Source organism: Chanos chanos, chromosome 7, assembly GCF_902362185.1.
Source record: "Chanos chanos chromosome 7, fChaCha1.1, whole genome shotgun sequence".
Classification (NCBI taxonomy): Eukaryota; Metazoa; Chordata; class Actinopteri; order Gonorynchiformes; family Chanidae; genus Chanos; species Chanos chanos.
The window spans coordinates 10,705,618-10,722,495 of NC_044501.1; the positions used below are offsets into that span (position 1 = coordinate 10,705,618).

The 16,878-nt window shown below is 46.9% G+C and overlaps 2 protein-coding genes across 2 annotated transcripts in view; one reads left to right on the forward strand and one right to left on the reverse strand.

Moving 5' to 3' along the window:
* The window catches only part of bcl9 (BCL9 transcription coactivator), a 31,168-nt gene extending 26,200 nt beyond the window's left edge, over positions 1-4,968 (forward strand). The window contains exons 8-10 of the mRNA XM_030780773.1: positions 76-2,365; positions 2,852-3,136; positions 3,421-4,968. Coding sequence (XP_030636633.1) covers positions 76-2,365; positions 2,852-3,136; positions 3,421-4,541 — 3,696 coding nt within the window. The 3' untranslated portion in view covers positions 4,542-4,968. The remainder of the gene's footprint in view (positions 1-75; positions 2,366-2,851; positions 3,137-3,420) is intronic.
* A 3,453-nt stretch (positions 4,969-8,421) lies between these two features.
* gja5b (gap junction protein, alpha 5b) lies at positions 8,422-15,373 on the reverse strand. The gene is made up of 2 exons (XM_030779745.1): positions 15,338-15,373; positions 8,422-9,886 (listed from the first exon to the last, which is right to left on the reverse strand). Exon 2 carries the CDS (start codon positions 9,852-9,854, stop codon positions 8,685-8,687), a length of 1,170 nt encoding a protein of 389 aa, XP_030635605.1. The 5' UTR covers positions 9,855-9,886; positions 15,338-15,373; the 3' UTR covers positions 8,422-8,684.
* Positions 15,374-16,878: the final 1,505 nt, after the last annotated feature.

Below are 16,878 nucleotides of genomic sequence, written 5' to 3' on the forward strand. Positions count from 1 at the left end.
GTGTTTTAAGTGCTTAACCAAATGTCAAGGTGATAAGATCCTTGTCTGAGCTGAATTTTTGGATATCTTTTCCAGAACAATCAGATGGGGCCCCTTCGGAATGACCCCAAGCAGACGGGGGCACCGCCCCAGCAACAGCCCTCATCTCACCCCACTGACCAGAACCACCAAGCAGCCTCCAAGTCGGGGCCACCAGGCCAGCAGCAGCCTCCAGCGCAACCAGCCCAACCTCAGCAGCCAGCCCCAGGGTCCAAACCAACCAGCCTCCCCCAGGATGCCACCCCCACGGGAGGCATGGACTCCAAGAGCCTCCCCAGCAGTAGTCCCCAGGATGGTGCTGGATCACATGATGGTAGCAACCCTGCCGGGACGCCTGGTAACCAAGCTCCCAACCAAGGTCCCAGTGCTGGTCCCCAGTCAGGCTTTCCTTCAGTGGAGCTGCCCAAGGGAGCAGATGCCAAACTGACTGCTCAACACCACCAGCAGCTGGCTCATGAGCTAGCTCATATGGGAGACAACCCAGAGGGTCTTTCCCAGGAACAGCTGGAGCACCGCGAACGTTCACTGCAGACGTTGCGTGATATTCAGCGCATGCTTTTCCCTGATGATAAAGATATGGCTGCCATGGGACAAGGGAATATGGGTGGCCCTCCGCCCAATGCTGCCATGATGGAGGGAGGCCCCAAGAAGCCTGAGCAAGGTCCACTGCAAGCTATGATAGCGCAGTCACAGAGTTTAGGAAAACCTGGTGGCCCTGGAGGCCCACGTCCAGACGGACCTCCGTTTGGGCCTCCGGGCTCCAGAGACATGCCCTTTTCTCCAGATGAGCTGGGACCCCCACCACAGGGGCCAGGTCCTATGAATTCACACCAAGGACCAGGTGGTGAGCATAGTGACCACATGACCCCTGAGCAGATGGCTTGGTTAAAGCTGCAACAAGAATTCTATGAAGAGAAGAAGCGCAAACAAGAACAGATGCAACACAGACCCATGGGTGACATGATGTTGCACCAGCCTGGGCCGCGTGGTATGATGCGTGGTCCCCCACCTCCTTACCAGATGAATCCTGGTGAAGTGTGGGGCCCTGGAGGCCCCGAACCTTTCCCTGAGCAAATGAACATGGGCCCTCGGGGGATGCATCCGCACATGCAGCGAATGCCTGGCTTCCCTGGCATGATGAACCCTGACATGGAGGGAGGACCCAACCCCATGCCACGGCCTGGCATGAACTGGCCTGACGACATGCCCAAGATGGGAGATGGTAGGGGCTTCCCACCAGGACAGGGGATGTTTGGTGGTCCCGGTGGTCGGGTGGAGAGGTTCCCAAACCCTCAAGCAGTGCAAGAGGCTATGTTCCACCAAGGAATGGGTGACAAACAGGGCATGGGTTTGCCACATGGCATGATGATGGAGATGAACAGGATGATGGGAAACCAAAGACCCATGGAGCCTGGTAACGGAGGAGGTATGATGTTTCCCAGAATGCCTGGAGATGGTCCGATGAGCCCCTCATCCAGGATGGAGTTTGTGAAAGGCCTTGGACGTGACATGGGCGAGTTTGGCATGGGACCCGGCAACATCAACATGGGCCCCAACCCCCAGATGATGGGGCCCTCCAAAATGAGAGAGCCACCCATGAACATTAGCCCTGAGGAGATGATGAAGATGAGACAAGGGGGAGGGCCTATGCCTGATAATATGGGACCCCAGCAGAAGATGATGCAGGGTCCCCCTTTCCCAGATCAGCCTCACCCAGGAGACTTCAATATGGGTCCCAACCGACAATTTCCTGGCATGGGTCCTCAGGGCCCTGGAAATCCACGAGGCCCAAGGGGTGAGCCCCCCTTTGTACCAGATCAGAGAGGAAATGCAGGTGGAAATGGCCGGCTTAGTCACATGCCCCCGTTACCTCCTAACCAACCCCCAAACAGCTCAGGGCCCCCACCCAATCAGAGGAGCATGGGGCGCAAGCCATCAGACCTGAGTGTTCAGTCCGGTCCGGCCAATTCGCCCAACGTTAACCCTCTCAAATCCCCAACTCTGCGTCAGGTGCAGTCACCCATGCTGGGTTCACCCTCTGGTAACCTCAAATCTCCACAGACCCCCTCCCAGCTTGCCGGGATGCTCACCGGACCCTCGGCGGCGGCGGTAGCGGCGGCTGCGGCGGCTGCGTCCATAAAATCACCCCCGATGATGGGTTCAGCGGGGGCTTCACCCGTCCACATGAAGTCGCCCTCGCTCCCTGCGCCCTCACCTGGCTGGACGTCGTCCCCCAAGCCACCCATGCAAAGCCCGGGAATACCCCAGAACAACAAACCTCCTCTCAGCATGACCTCACCAAATATGATGGGCAATGTCGAGCAAGGTATAGTTGTCCTTTGTCATCTGCAGGTTTATATCCCTTTTACTGAGAGTCCGTCGTTCCTGCTGCTCAAGTTCTTGAGGACCCGGCACCTTCCCAGATATTTACTTCACTCCACGTACATTACGCGACACAGCCAATTAAGAATTTGTTGATTAGTTTAACTGGATATGTTGGTGCTTTTTGGGGTTTGATCAGCAAATAATTCTTTCTCTTTATGTAAAGGTTGTTTATGTGCATCAGAAGATGCGTGTGGATTCGTTATGTAGATATTTGAAAAGTTCCTGATTATTCATCTGTTAATTTCCTGAGTAACGTGGTACCTGTTTTTGAATGAAGAATGTTTAGCTTCAGTGGGCTGAAGGTGATAACCAGGCTGTCTCAATAGCCTCAGCAATTTTCAGTAACCACTATGTGGTAAAACTGTATGTATTCCTGATGTTTTTTTTTTTTTTTTACAATCTCATTTTGTGTTCCCTGCTCTATTAGGTGGAAATGCTCCACCCTCTGCACCACCCTCAAGTGGCACGTCCAGTCAACCGGGTTCCATGAACGTTCCAGGAAGTCTTCCGTCCAGTAGCCCCTACACCATGCCCCCCGAGCCCACGCTATCTCAGAACCCCCTGTCCATCATGATGTCACGGATGTCCAAATTCGCCATGCCCAGTTCCACGCCGCTCTACCACGATGCCATCAAGACTGTGGCCAGTTCTGATGACGACTCGCCACCTGCTCGCTCCCCTAATCTGCCCTCCATGAACAACAGCATACCTGGTAAGATCAGACGTGTGGAGATTCGTTTTCCATTACAAAGGCCATGTTATTTTAGCATATTCCTGTTGCTTAATGCGATATTCAAACATCTGCATTTTAGACTTCTGTCTTGGATGGATGTAGGGATACACTATTTATTATGGAATGTCCAGCTTAGTTTAGAGATTGTGTGTGAATTCTTCCGCAACAGCTGTGGAAGTGTTGATTGCCGTGGAATCATTTAATAGATTTTTTTTGTTTTTTAACTGGTTGTGGTTGATGTTGTGATGTCTCTTCTCTTTAAGGCATGGGTGCAAACCACCACCCAGGACAACCACGGATGATGACGCCCAATTCCTCTGGTCCCATGCCCTCCCTCAGCCCCATGGGCATGAACACCATGGGTTCCCAGCCCCTCTCCCATGGCATGCCCAACCAAATGCCCTCCCCTAATCCGATGGGTCCCAACATGCCTCCTCACTCCGGACCCATGGGACCGGGGATGATGCCCCATGGAATGATGATGCCCCCTGGTTCCCAGGACCCAGGAATGGGCAACAACCAGATGATGCCCCAGGGCCGTATGGGTCTCCCACACCGGGGTCAGGGCTTCCCGCCGGGGCAGTCTCCTCCACAACAGGTGCCCTTCCCCCACAATGGTCCCGGGCCCCAGGGAGGCTTTCCTCATGGTATGGGCTTCCAGGGGGAGGGCGGTCCACTCGGTCGAATGGGGAACATGCCCCATGGGCCTGGAGGTGAGCCTGGCATGTGTAAACCTAACACACCTGGCGGACAGGAGTTCAACAACATGCCAGGCGTCTTCAACGACTCGGACCTGCACGAGGTCATCAGGCCTGGTGCTTCGGGCATCCCGGAGTTTGACTTGTCACGCATCATCCCGTCGGAGAAGCCCAGCCAGACTCTCTCGTACTTCCCCCGCGGCGGAGATGCTCCCGGTGGCAAGCCGCCGCACCCGTCCGGACCGCCCGGGTTCTCTCAGATGCAGGGAATGATGGGCGAGGGCAACCCCAGGATGGGCCTCCCTATGCAGGGAATGGGAGGTCCTCCGGGCCCTGGTCACATGGGGCCCCAGGACATGCCAATGGGCAACCCTGGCCACAACCCTATGCGGCCCCCTGGTTTCATGGGCCAGGGTATGATGGGACCCCAGCACAGGATGTTGTCGCCAGGTCAGCAGCCAGGCATGATGGGAGGCCCGGGAATGATGCAGGGCAAGGAAAGAGGGCCGTTGTACAACCACCCTGGCCCTGTGGGATCCCCGAACATGATGATGTCACTACAAGGGATGGGTGGCCCCCAACAGACTATGATGATGCCCCCACAGATGCGGCCCCGTGGCATGGCAGGCGATATGAGCATGGGCTTTAACCCTGGCCCGGGGAACCCTGGGAATATAATGTTCTGAGCTGCTATGCTTAAATGCCAAGACTCAACCCAGTCGTGGACAACCAGGAAACTGCAAAACCTGTGAAACAAACAAACAAACAAACAAACAAAAAAGATACCATTACAAAAGGAATACAAAGTTGCAAGCTGTGTGTTGTCAAAGGCCTCTGTGTGGAAAGTGGGACACTTGATGCATATGCACATACACACACAGACACACACACGCACGCACACACACATCTGGGTGGGATAAGGTCGAGGTGCTCACACACACACTCTGTTACATGCATACGTGCACACCTGGATGTGTATTGAGGGAATCCTCACCCCCCCCCCCCCCCCCCAGAGATGGTCCACAGCTTGCAGGTGCTTTTTGTGTGAAGACTGAGAGAGCAGTACAAACAGTACAGCGCTGCGCTCACAGAGTTTCTGTTTTGGCATGAGCCGATTGGGTTGATTTATTCAAGAAAATTGGGAATGTATTGGATTTAAATAAACTGGCTCGCATTCAGATTTTTTTGCCTGACAATGTGGACATGGGTGGCCACATACAAAAGCAAAACATCAAAACCAAGTTTAAGGATGACCTGACAGTAAAAGGGGTCTTTTATTGTACTTTTATATGAGAAACTGAAGGGGGAGTAGGAGGAAAAAAAAAAAGTTTGGAGAAAAAAAAAAAACAAAAACCCCTGAATGAACAGAGGAGAAAAAGTCAAGGAACATTTTGTCACAAGAGTTGCACCGTCTTGGCTATATGTTTACATCTCATCGTAACACTTCCCTCCAGAGATGAAATGCTCTTTGTATGTGTGTACTGTACTTGTGCTGTTAAAGGGATTCTACCAGTGACTTCTATAGTTTCTGTTTGTTTCTTTTGTTTTTGTTTTGTTTTGTTTTTTTCCATCTTCATTTGTAAAGGGGGGGATTGAGCGTGGATGTGCGTGGCTATATGGTGTCACAAACGCCGTCGCAAAATAACTGTGTACCATGGGGGCAAACAGAATATTTTAATTTTAATTTCCTTTGCTACTCCAGTGTATGATAAACCAAACTAAGACCTCATACAGATCATAGTATTATTAAAAAAAAAAAAGCACAAACAAGAATTAACTGTAAAGAAAAAAAAGTGTTTTTTCTTTTCTCTCTTTTTTTTTTATTGTAGAGAAAAACACTTTGACAAAAGTAGGTAGGAGCAGTAATCTTCTGATGTATGCAGTGTGGTCTCTGGTTCATGTTCTAGATTTTTTTTCTTTAAGCTGGACTGGATACAGGAGCGGGCACATGGGGCCTTCAACCCAAAACCATGGCACTCGGCTCTGCCCCCGACTTTCACCCCCCCCCCCGTCCCCCGTCTCCACGGTTCCTGGACACAACCGCGGACCGTGTCTCTGCCCGTTACGGAATACGTACAGAGAGAGAGAGAGAGAGAGTGAAGCTGAGCTATGTATGACTATACATTGCAGCATCGACAAAGCCGGGATTACTGGAGGGTGGCATTTTGTAGAAAACAAATGATTTAAAAAAAAAAAAAAAAAAAAAAAAAAAACGACAGAAAAAAAAGCTATTAGGTTGTCTATGTCCCTGGCCCTCCTGTGTTAAGCTTGTCATGTGTAACTCCATTTGAATTTGGTACTGAACCACTTCCTATGGCTGGGCTGTGGTGTTGGAAGACAAATAAAATATATTGTTTGGTATAAAGTGTCACGCAGCCCTCGTGTCTATTCTTATAGCGCTTGTTGTATCATACTGCCCCCTGGTGGAGAAGTACATGTAATGTACATGTTGATTTGAATTGTGTTGGTCTGAAAGGTTGTTTTTAATTCTCCAATTTTTGGAATTTTGACTCATCTTTCGTTTTGTTTTAAACGTAGGTGACGAATGCATTTTTAATTCATGCGTTGAGGTATGCATTTTTGATTCAAAAATTTGTTGTCTCAATAACGTGTTGAATGAGCTTGCAGAAAGCACAGCTGTCTCAAAGACTGTAACTGAAACATTATTAGATAAACTAAAACCATACCACAAAGTGACCAAATGAAACCAAACTCCACAAGAAGTACCCTCTCTAAAGAAACAGATACAGCCTACCTAGCAGGATCACTCATTTGTATTCTGAGAGAAAATTCTAGACTCAAGGCTTATTCAAATGATGCCTTGAGAAACATTGACAAAACATTCCAAAACAGTTGTTTTTTTTTTTTTTGTTTTTTTTTTTAAAATCCCCCTGCACTTTCCCAAGCTTCTCAAAATGATACATCCAACATGGTTCTATTCTTACCCAGCATTCCAATGGGACACATGGCCCCGAGGACTCTAGCCGCTGAGCTAATTTTAGAGTGGTTTAGACTGTCCAGCAGCTGCGGAGTGCCATTTCTGGTTTATGTTTTCCATTCCCATACTGTCTAAAACATGATGGGACAATATGACCTTTAGCACTGTATGGGAATTCAAACAAGTATGTCAATTCACTTCATTCTCTAGTCTAGCAATATGATCTGATGCCTAGAAAGAAACTGAGGGTTGAATGGTGTCTCCCTCTAGTGGTGTAACTTACAGTTGCTTGTTACCTTGACAAAGGAAAAATGTCGTACATAAGAGCACTGAAATGCACATCAAAATGTCAGTGTAAATTGTGCTAAATGGGATTTTGTAACACGTAAAAATGACAAGCTTTTATGGCGTTCTCCTCCTGCAGAAATGTTTTGGTCTGAACACAGACCTGCTGCAAATGACAGTTTTTTATTCTTATGACATTTGTTACCCGAAAAAAGAAAAATCTTTCAGGATTTTTTTTAACCAGATCTGAGTCTTTAAAGGAAGCCCTACAGCTGTGAAGCCCTGCAAATGAATGTTTTTCTGATGGTACGTTTGGTAGGAGATGCTATGCTGTTCTTATGGAATCAAATGAATCACACTCGATTAGTGGTTTAACCGTATATTATTTAAGCAGTTAAGTGTACAAAAATGCAAATTAAGAAGTTTCTTTTTGTTTTTTTGTTTTTTCAAGTATTTGCTAAGTACTTTTACATACAGAAATGAAACAAAAAGCAATATATGGACAAGGCAAATCAAAAACATTGTGTTATGTTTTCAGTCAAGACACTGCATGAAGTGCTCAAAAGATCACATATTATCTTATTGCCCAACAAACAAAGAGCCAAAATATGTTTACAACTTTCTGATAACACTCTTAAAACTTGTCAACCCAATTATAACAAACAAACATTTTTGGACGAATCTGGTGCAGCAACAACAACAACGACAAAAAAGAAGATTAAAAAACATATTTGATCTTTCCTTCACATATGTCACAGCGGCATTGACAATGAATGCTTGATGCGTTATCAAACGAATTCACCAACCGTGACCCCGAGAGGCGCTGACCCTCTCCGATACCGACCTGGCGCCTAGGACACAGCGTGTTCCGTCTCTCGAGTGAACGTGTTGACAGGTAGGTTTCACAGTGACTTCACGCCGACTAAACTGTACACCACTGGCCTTGTCTGTCATACAAAGCTCTCTTACCGTTGGTGTTTTGTGTCTCTGAGAATGGCTCAAATGATGGACACACGTCACATCTGTTGAAGTCTGTGACTCTTTTTTTTTTTTTTTTGTCTTGCCAAGAGCACAACTTTCCAACAGCTGGTTAGCAGTTTATGTCAATCAGTGTTTGGTGCACTCACGTACATACGTACATACATATTTAATTGTTACATACAAATGAAATATGTGCAATTATTTGATATGAATTCAATGTCTTGCTAAAGGAATATGTGCCAGAACAAGGGATAAAAAAAAGAAAAAAAAAAAGCATTAATCAAAGCTTCTTTATTCAGTGCTTCATAAAAAGATATAAAAATACTAAAGTTCAACAGCAAGGAAGTCCCTGGTTATCTTAAGTCACTTCACATTATACATAAATGTATTTCATTCTGTTTTGTGCAATATAAAATACTGATATTCATAAGATCTGCTTCAAGCCTGTCCAAACAATCAAAACTGATTCTGTGGGTGGAACTGTTTTCGATCCGTTAACCATTCAGGCGCTTTGGAAAGCGGTGTGAAAAAAAAACAGCTAAGCTACCCAAATTCGGTAGGTGATATGTTGCGTTTTTTGATAGCACGTGTTTGACCGCCTCAGCTCATGACAGCTTGCTTCATCTTATACAGCCAAATCGTCTGACCTCACTCGACTGCTGGTCCCGCTGGTTTTGCTTAGGCGGCGCTCTTCTCCGAGGAAGCCGTTGCTAAGCAACTGGGGCGGGGTGCAGTTGTTGGGCGTGTCCCTGTGTCCTTGCTCAAAGCTCATCTGGAGGAAATCCTCCGTCTTCAAGTCGTCTGGAACGCAGTGTCGCTCCGTCGCCATGTTCACAAAGTTTTGCTGGTGGGCCAGTCGGTTGTTGAAGGGCGGACAGCTAGGGTGGCTATGGGAGTGTGCGTGTGGTCTCAGGGCACCGGACGTGGACGATGCCAGGCACTGGTTGAAGTCGGGAGGGGGTGTGCACGCTCGATTGGGCGTGGACGGTTCTGTGGGAACGGCAGCCGCCGCAGAAGGGCCGCTGATTCTCTGCTCCTTGGCCGTCCGGTAATTCCTGACATGCCTCCTGCATTGCTTCCAGGCCAGATTATAAAGCTCAACCATGCTTAACACGAGCGAGACGGCAGCCACAGCCAGCATGAACACGATGAACACGTTCTTCTCCGTAGGCCGCGAAACAAAGCAGTTGACCGGGGTTTGGCAAGGGAAGCCCTCACACAAATAGACGGGCTTGAGGAAGACCCCGTAGATCAGGTACTGGACCACGATGAACGTCACCTCCATCATGGTACGGATCAGGATGCTGAGCACGTACGTTTGCAACAGCGCCCCCTTGAGGCGCACCTTCGATCTGGTGTCCGTCTTGTCGCCGTCTTTCTCGTCGTCCTCCAGGTACCGTTTCTCCCCGCCTCCTCCGGCCCCCCTGCCCCCATCGCCGTCGCCTCCTCCTCCTTGATCCTCCTGTTCCTTGTGCCTCCGTTTCTCCTCCATCCTGACCGTGTGCATGGCGTGGCCCATGTAGATGAGTGAGGGCGTGGAAACGAACACGATCTGAAGCACCCAGTACCTGATATGAGCGATGGGGAAGGCCCGGTCATAACAAACGTTCTCGCAACCGGGTGTCTGCGTGTCGCAGTTGAAATCCTCCTGCTCGTCCCCCCACGACGACTCGGCCGCCGTGCCCAGCACCAGGATACGGAAGATGAAGAGGATGGTGAGCCACACTTTGCCCACCGACGTGGAGTGCTCCTGTACCTCTTCTAGAAAGTTCCCTAGCAGGCTCCAGTCAGCCATTTTCAAAGGTCACAACTCAGCTGTTTAATAACCTGAGAAGGAAAGAGGGAGAGAATAAACATGAATATATATATATAAAGAGGGCTTTCAGCTTTTTAAACGCTTGCATTTTCTTTAATTCGGTTAGGTGACAAGTTCATGTGTATCAGAGAGCACACACCTGCGGAGCAACTTTGATGTAAGTGCATCTACTGAGGTTGCATCCACAGTGAGCCACAGAGCCCAGGGATGAAATCTGCAACTTTATGGATTCTGGGGTGGTTTCCCATACCACTTAGTCACTACTTTAAATGCTCCAGTCACGGGATGGGTCACTGACACGAACAGTGGCTAAAAAACGTTAGCATTAGCTTTGAAACATTTTTATCCTTACACGTGTTTGGATAGCACTGCCTTCCCATGCCCTCTTGTTCGTCGTAAGTCTACCAGTCGTTACAGTGATGTGTAAGACTGTCCCATCATTTCACTGCTCTCTGTGCCATGAGAGGAAATGGAAGGCAGACATATGGAGCGTGTATATTAATAACCCTCTCCGTCTGTGAGAGTGTATGAGTGTGTGTGTGTGTGTGTGTGGCACACACTCACATCAGCCTTTCCCACACAGCTGAGTGCCTCAAGTCTGGGAAAGGAGGTTAGAGAGTTTTAGAATAGTCTAAACTATATATAAACGCAGATACAAAAAACATCATATTGCTTATCTCTTTCTTCTGCTCTGTAGAGAATAGCACTTGTTTATTTTGACCCTCATATTTCAGTGTACGGGGCTGACGCTTTGGCCCACGCGTTTCAGCTGCTTAAAGTGATTCAAGCTTTTAGAGCTGTAATAATCTCAAACATTTGGCTGATATTAAACTTCTGTCTTATTTTCTGCATACTCATAAATAACTGCACATGGTTGTATGAGCGGATATCACTACAGAGCCTACATAAATGTCTTGGGTTGAAACATTTTTGAACAACCACTCTTACATAGCCTTGCCACTTTGTGTCTGTTTACTTGCTGGCTCTCTGACTACATGTTTAAAAACTGAATAATTGACTGCTCCCTGGAACACCCATAACTCAGTTTCCATGGCAACTTTGCCACGAAACCACGTTAACTGGCAGAGGCCTCGACCACCTCATTGACATACTGCAGAGTGTGGGAACTCTGACCTTTCCCACTATAACCTCTTTCCTGTCACCATGACCCCTTCCTCTCTCCAGAGGAAACGCATTGCAGACAAGCAGATTTGTCTCACCTCAAAAAAACAAAACAAAAAAAACCCATGTACACACACACACACACACACACGAACAAATCCTAAATATATACAGGAATAATTATCTAAATGCATTCAAGCTCCTTTTTTCTGATTTTGTTAGGAAACTAGCTCGTATTTGAGTACATGTATAGCAGCCTGCAAAGGTTACGAAAGATGTGAAGAAAGTTCAGTAAGTTCAACGAGGTCGCCAAACACTTACATATTTCACTTACAGCATTTTCTGGTTTCCGTGCACTAAACTGTACTAACACCATACTTCTGCCTTTCCTTGAGGTTTGTTTCCTTTATTCTGTACTGTGTGATTATTGACAACGCCGTAACTGTGAACTCGCTTTTTCTGTAAGTCACAATGATAAGTCATTATCGGTCTTACCAGCGAATGTGCTGAACCCTCAGAGTATTCTGTCTACAGCAATAATCCATGTGGAGATGATTGGCTCAGTTTAGATCGATCTGTGATGTCTTCCACTGTCAAGACCAAACTACTGAGCGAAGACTTTTCCCTGCCCACCCACAACCACCCCCCCCTTCCCACATCTGCCCCAGGGGCTGGAAAGACAGAGAGTCTGGCGCTACACGCACGGTTCTCAGGGGGGTTGGTGGGAAGAGGGTGGGCAGGAGTGACTCAAGCTCTTATCTACACGAGAGCGCGCGGGATTGTGTATGAGGGGTGTGATGACTTTATGAAATAGGTACGTGTGCGTGCGTGTGTGTGTATCTGTGTGTGTGCGTGTGCGTGTGTGTGTGCGTGTGTGTGTGTGTGTGTCTGTGTGTGTGTGTGTGTGTATGCATGTGTGTCTTTGTATCTGTGTGCGTGTGTGTGCGTGTGTGTGTGTGTGTGTGGAGAAAGTGAGAGAAGAGAGAACAGTGCCTCTGTGTGAGGTGTTGAAAGAGATGTGGATTTAAACATAATGTAACAGAGTGTTTACAGTTTTTACTTACAGTGTCCAGACTTCTCTTTTTAAAGGCTCTTTTGTTTATGAGTGCGGTCCATCGGATCTGCTGCGCTATCTCATACAGTCCGTTAATTAAAACACCTGTTTGTTATGACGATATGTTTCAAGCCATTTTCACTAATTCTCATTTATTACTGAGTTTAAGAGCACTCTGTAATACCCCCTTACTAAAAAGCACATTATTATGCAGCTTTACTGAGTAAGTAAATACTCTCTCCTTTTCACTTGTTTCAAAATAAAAGCGAACCCAATTCTTATGTATGGATGATAAAACATGTAATCTCAATATACCGTATATGGGGATGCTCATGTTATTGTATCGTAAGTCTTTCTCTATAAAATGCATTCATTTCAACAAACTGTGGGGCTCCTTCGAGGTGGGCATTTCAGACCGAAAACGTCGGCCAGAGAGGCGAGATGTTCTCGTGCAAGTTCGCAACACTCCTGTGATACTCCTAAAATATAAGCAGACATCCATCAGATTTACGTAGAGGCAGATTTTGGCAGACTGCGGAGCTGGCGCTGAATGTGGGAACAGAGTGGTAGATTGAGACAGGCACAGGCGTGGCGGAAGCCTCCATTGAGTCTTAGACCGCGGTGTCTATAGCCCCCTTGTCTCGCTCCCTTCCCCCTGGAGGAAGTAATCTCAAACAATATAATTTCCCTCTGACATGGCACTTTGAAGGAAACCAGTCATGTTTGTGTCTTAGAAGGTTAAAAAGGCCAACAGAAAAAAAACACTTAAAACGCTTAAAATACTACCCACCCAAAAGTGGACGGTGGGTGCTCGTTGACGTTTTAACTTTTTTTTTTTTTTTTGAACTTCATTAATGAGAAGAAAAGAACTCTCTCTGTGAGTCAGTCAACTGCTCGGACAACATTTATTAATTAGTCCCACAAGCGCCACTGCGATGAATAGTGTCATGAAAACTTGGCTTGTTGATAAGAAGTCTGTATTATGACAGAAACGCCATCATCAATATAACACTTAATGACCTTCACGTCTCAATCACCGGTTCCTGTTGGATTCATAATTCTCAAAATCAAACTTCCTCAAATTCTCAAAATTCTCAACGTCATAGTATAATAAATTCTGTCTTTTGAGATTTACAATGGTATACGTGAGTCTCTTTGGCATCGACGCTTTCTTTCTTTCTCTCTCTCTATTTTTTTTTTTTAGTGAGGAAAGAGGCAGAAAAGGAGGGAAGGGGTGATATCCACACCCTCCTCCTTTCCATGTTTACTCGGGGGAAAGGAGAACAATGTAGGTCTTTTTTTTTTACGGCCAGAGCGCTCTGGAGATAGAGAGCAGGGCTGTAAGAAACAGAGGGAAGAGAAAAAAGAGAGCTTGAAAAACATGAACAGAGGACCAGGCGCTTCCGTACTATGTTTGTCCTGAGTGTGTGTGCGTGTGTGTGTGTGTGTGTGTGTGAGCCTGCCTGGTGACAACAAACACAATGGGGAAACCTGAAATGAGAGAGACCCCACAGATGAGAGAGGACTGCAGGCTCTTGTAGAGCGCCTATGTGTTATTAAAGCATTGAATGAGGAGAGAGGAAAGCCAGGATGAATGGATAGCGAGGTACAACATAAATGGATTCTGTGCGTATCAGTGCATATCTTCATATGCGACTCTCTAAGGCGCTAAAGGACACTGGTGTAACTTTACCTCATTCAAGGAAAACACACAAGAACATAGACACATGCGCGCGCGAACACGCACATGCACACGCACACGCACGCACACAACACTAAGTGATCCTGGGCTTGACCTGTTTAACAGTAGAGGGCATGGTTGATTCAGCCTGTTCCCCTTCCTCTCGTCAACAGTTCAAACCTTCCATTCAGCCACTACACACACACACACACACACACACACACACATACACACACATACGGACGCGCCGCTCATCTCCAGTTCTGCGACTGAGGGAGATGACCCAGACAGTGTGAAAGGTGTCGTCTTTGACCCCATGTCCAGAGTTGTCTGTCTGCTGTAGAGTCCACGGCTGGGATCTCGTTTCAGAGTGCTGTCCTTGGTTCACTCCGGGCCTACATGCCTTACCAACATTTACTTGAAGCATTTACCAGCTCCTCTTCTCCCAATAAATATTTACACTGGCCTTGCCAGTCATTTGTCCCTGCTCTGTGAACCAAGTCCCATTTACAGTCAAAGGACTGTACAAGGAGATCCAGCCAGGGCCTTAGGGCCCTACTTGTGGTTGTCAGGGCTTGTTATTTTGAAAAAAGAATAGGGATGTTTATCAGGAATCCGCTTTGCTGCGCTAGCACCCTAGAAATAGCGATGTGGCATTTGGTTACAAATGATGGCAAAAGAAGAAGAAAGAAAAAAAGAAAATCAATCCGCTGAGTACGATACAACTAAGGCATAAACTTTACGCAAAACTGTGAAAAGTCTGAGAGAGAGCATGGAGTGAGAAAAAGAAAGAAGAAAGAGAGAGAGAGAGAGAGAGAGAGAGAGAGAGCGCGACAGAGAGAACGTTTGTGCGTCTATTCAGAATCTCTCTGAGATCCCCTAATGTAATTACAAAGGTCTATTCTTACAAACCTTCCTATTTATTTCATGAAAGAGACTTTGAATAGAGCGTCCAAAACTTTGGCCCAACAGCCTACGTCTAATTGGACCGTTTAAATAAGAAGCAGGGATCCCCTTTTCAGCATGAACACAAGAGCGAATCAGAGAAAATATCAAATACTCCGGATTCCCTCTCTTGTGATCGTGTCGAAATCAAATACACAAACAATAAGGACTGAAAGATATAATGGTCCGTCGCGCTCCGTTTTCTGTCTTCTCCGATGCCACTTTACTCTTGATTTTCTGTTTATTTTAGTTTGTACTTTGTTTCTACTTTATCTTAATGCACTTGCTAGTTTACATTAGTCATGGCAAGCCCAGATTCACGGTCACCAACACAACAGCAGCAACGAAGACAAACACAGTAAAGTCTTTTTGTACAAACAAATTCATCTCGGTGTTCACATCCTTATTTGCTGACACTCTAAGTTGTTTGACAGATCTTCACCTACAATGGAAACACTGGCCAACGTTGACGGGAAAAGCTGCGAGAGAAAAAGGCTCAGGAGAGCTAAGGCGTCGTAACCTTCTCACGACCCTGTCAGTGTCAACCGCGATCTTGAAAACGTGTAAACCTTTTAGTGCCATATTTAAAACACAAAAAGTATAAGCAAACCAAAGAGATCTGGTCGTGCAGAATCTAATTTTGGATATTTTCCACTGTACCTGTGTGTGCGTGCGCGTGTGCGTGTGTCTCCTGACCGTGTCTCTCAGTCAGAGGGGGGGGGGGTCGGACGGGTGGGCCGCGCTCAGGCTCGGACAGGTGCGCAGGTCTTTGTCAGGTGAAGTAGGAAATTGGATTTCCTCTCTCTCTCTCTCTCTCAAAAAAAAAATGCTCTGAGATTCTCTCTCTTTAAAGTGAGATCTTAAGTCGAGTTTAACGTTAACGTCGCTGTTTAAACACTGGACTGAACCAGATACTTCCCAGAGCTTGAGCGAAGGGCGGATATAATACCCAAATTTACCTTGAAGCTGTCAAAAAAGGTCAAAAGACAGTGTCTGTATATTAGTGCAATGGTTTTTAACGTCTCTCAGAGATTTCGCACGGGGCCGTCTGTCTCTCTGATTTTTAAGGATCTGAATTTCGAAGTCTCTTTCGCTTCTCTTTTTTTTTTGGTATCAAGTGCAAGTTGTTTGATGTCTCTCTCAGCGCTCAGAAGGAAGAGAGGACCTCTCACAGTATGAAGCCAGGTAGATTGACGGCTCCGCTTGGCGAGGCTGAAGGCAGTGGTGTCCTACCCCGCTCCCTGGATGGGAAGATAGAGGGATGGATATTTGGCAGTCTGTTCTAACGTGGATTGATAGTTCCTTTGCCTCTCTCTCTTTTCTTTGTCAGTGGAGATACAGCTGTCTCGGAGTCCTCAAACAAGACACACTGGATAGATTTTCCACTCCTTGAACCATGAAAAATAACTGTATCCTCCGATGTCTGAAGGATTGAAGGATGGATGTCTCTTTATATCTGTTCAATGGTTTATCTTCTTGCTGTCAAGCTCCCTCGTTTTTTTTTTGTTTGTTTGTTTTGTTTTTCGTAGACAAAAAACCGTTAGAGGTTAGAAACGTCTTTCAGGAAGAGCCACCCCTGTTATAGAATACAGTGGTTTTTATCTTTTTTTTTTTTTTTTTTTTCTTTCTTCTAGCCTTGTACGTTAGATGTTTTCCTATCCTGGTTGAAAAAGACAGATGCACACAGGTCCCTCCTCAGTGATACAATAAGCAGACGAGTGGAGAAGCAAACCGTGTCCTTAGAAAGACAGATACCCGGGTGGTTAGGCTATGTCTTTTAACAGCTGATGAACAGGGGCAGCTGCCAATGGGCCAGAGTTATGGAGAATCTGGGGACGAAGTGTGACGCATAGGGGCATTGTAAGTGGCTCCCCACCCCCCCACCACCAGCCCCCCCCACCCCTTCGCTCGTACTCCCTCCTTTCTTTCTCTCTCCTCCTCCTTCTTCTTCTCCTACTCCTCCTCTTCCTCCTCCTCTACCTTCCTCTCCTTATAGCTCACAATGCCCCCCCCCGGTTCACCGGCCTGGTACTCTATTTTAGTTTTTGAAGAATATCTCCACATCAGGAGGGGAAGTGAGATTGTATTTGGAAACAATAGAAATTGTACATGGACCCCTGCTCTGGGGTACTGCAAGATGTTACAGCGCAGACCACAGTGAACTTGCTCATGGATGTCGTCAGAAGAACGGTGTTGACCAC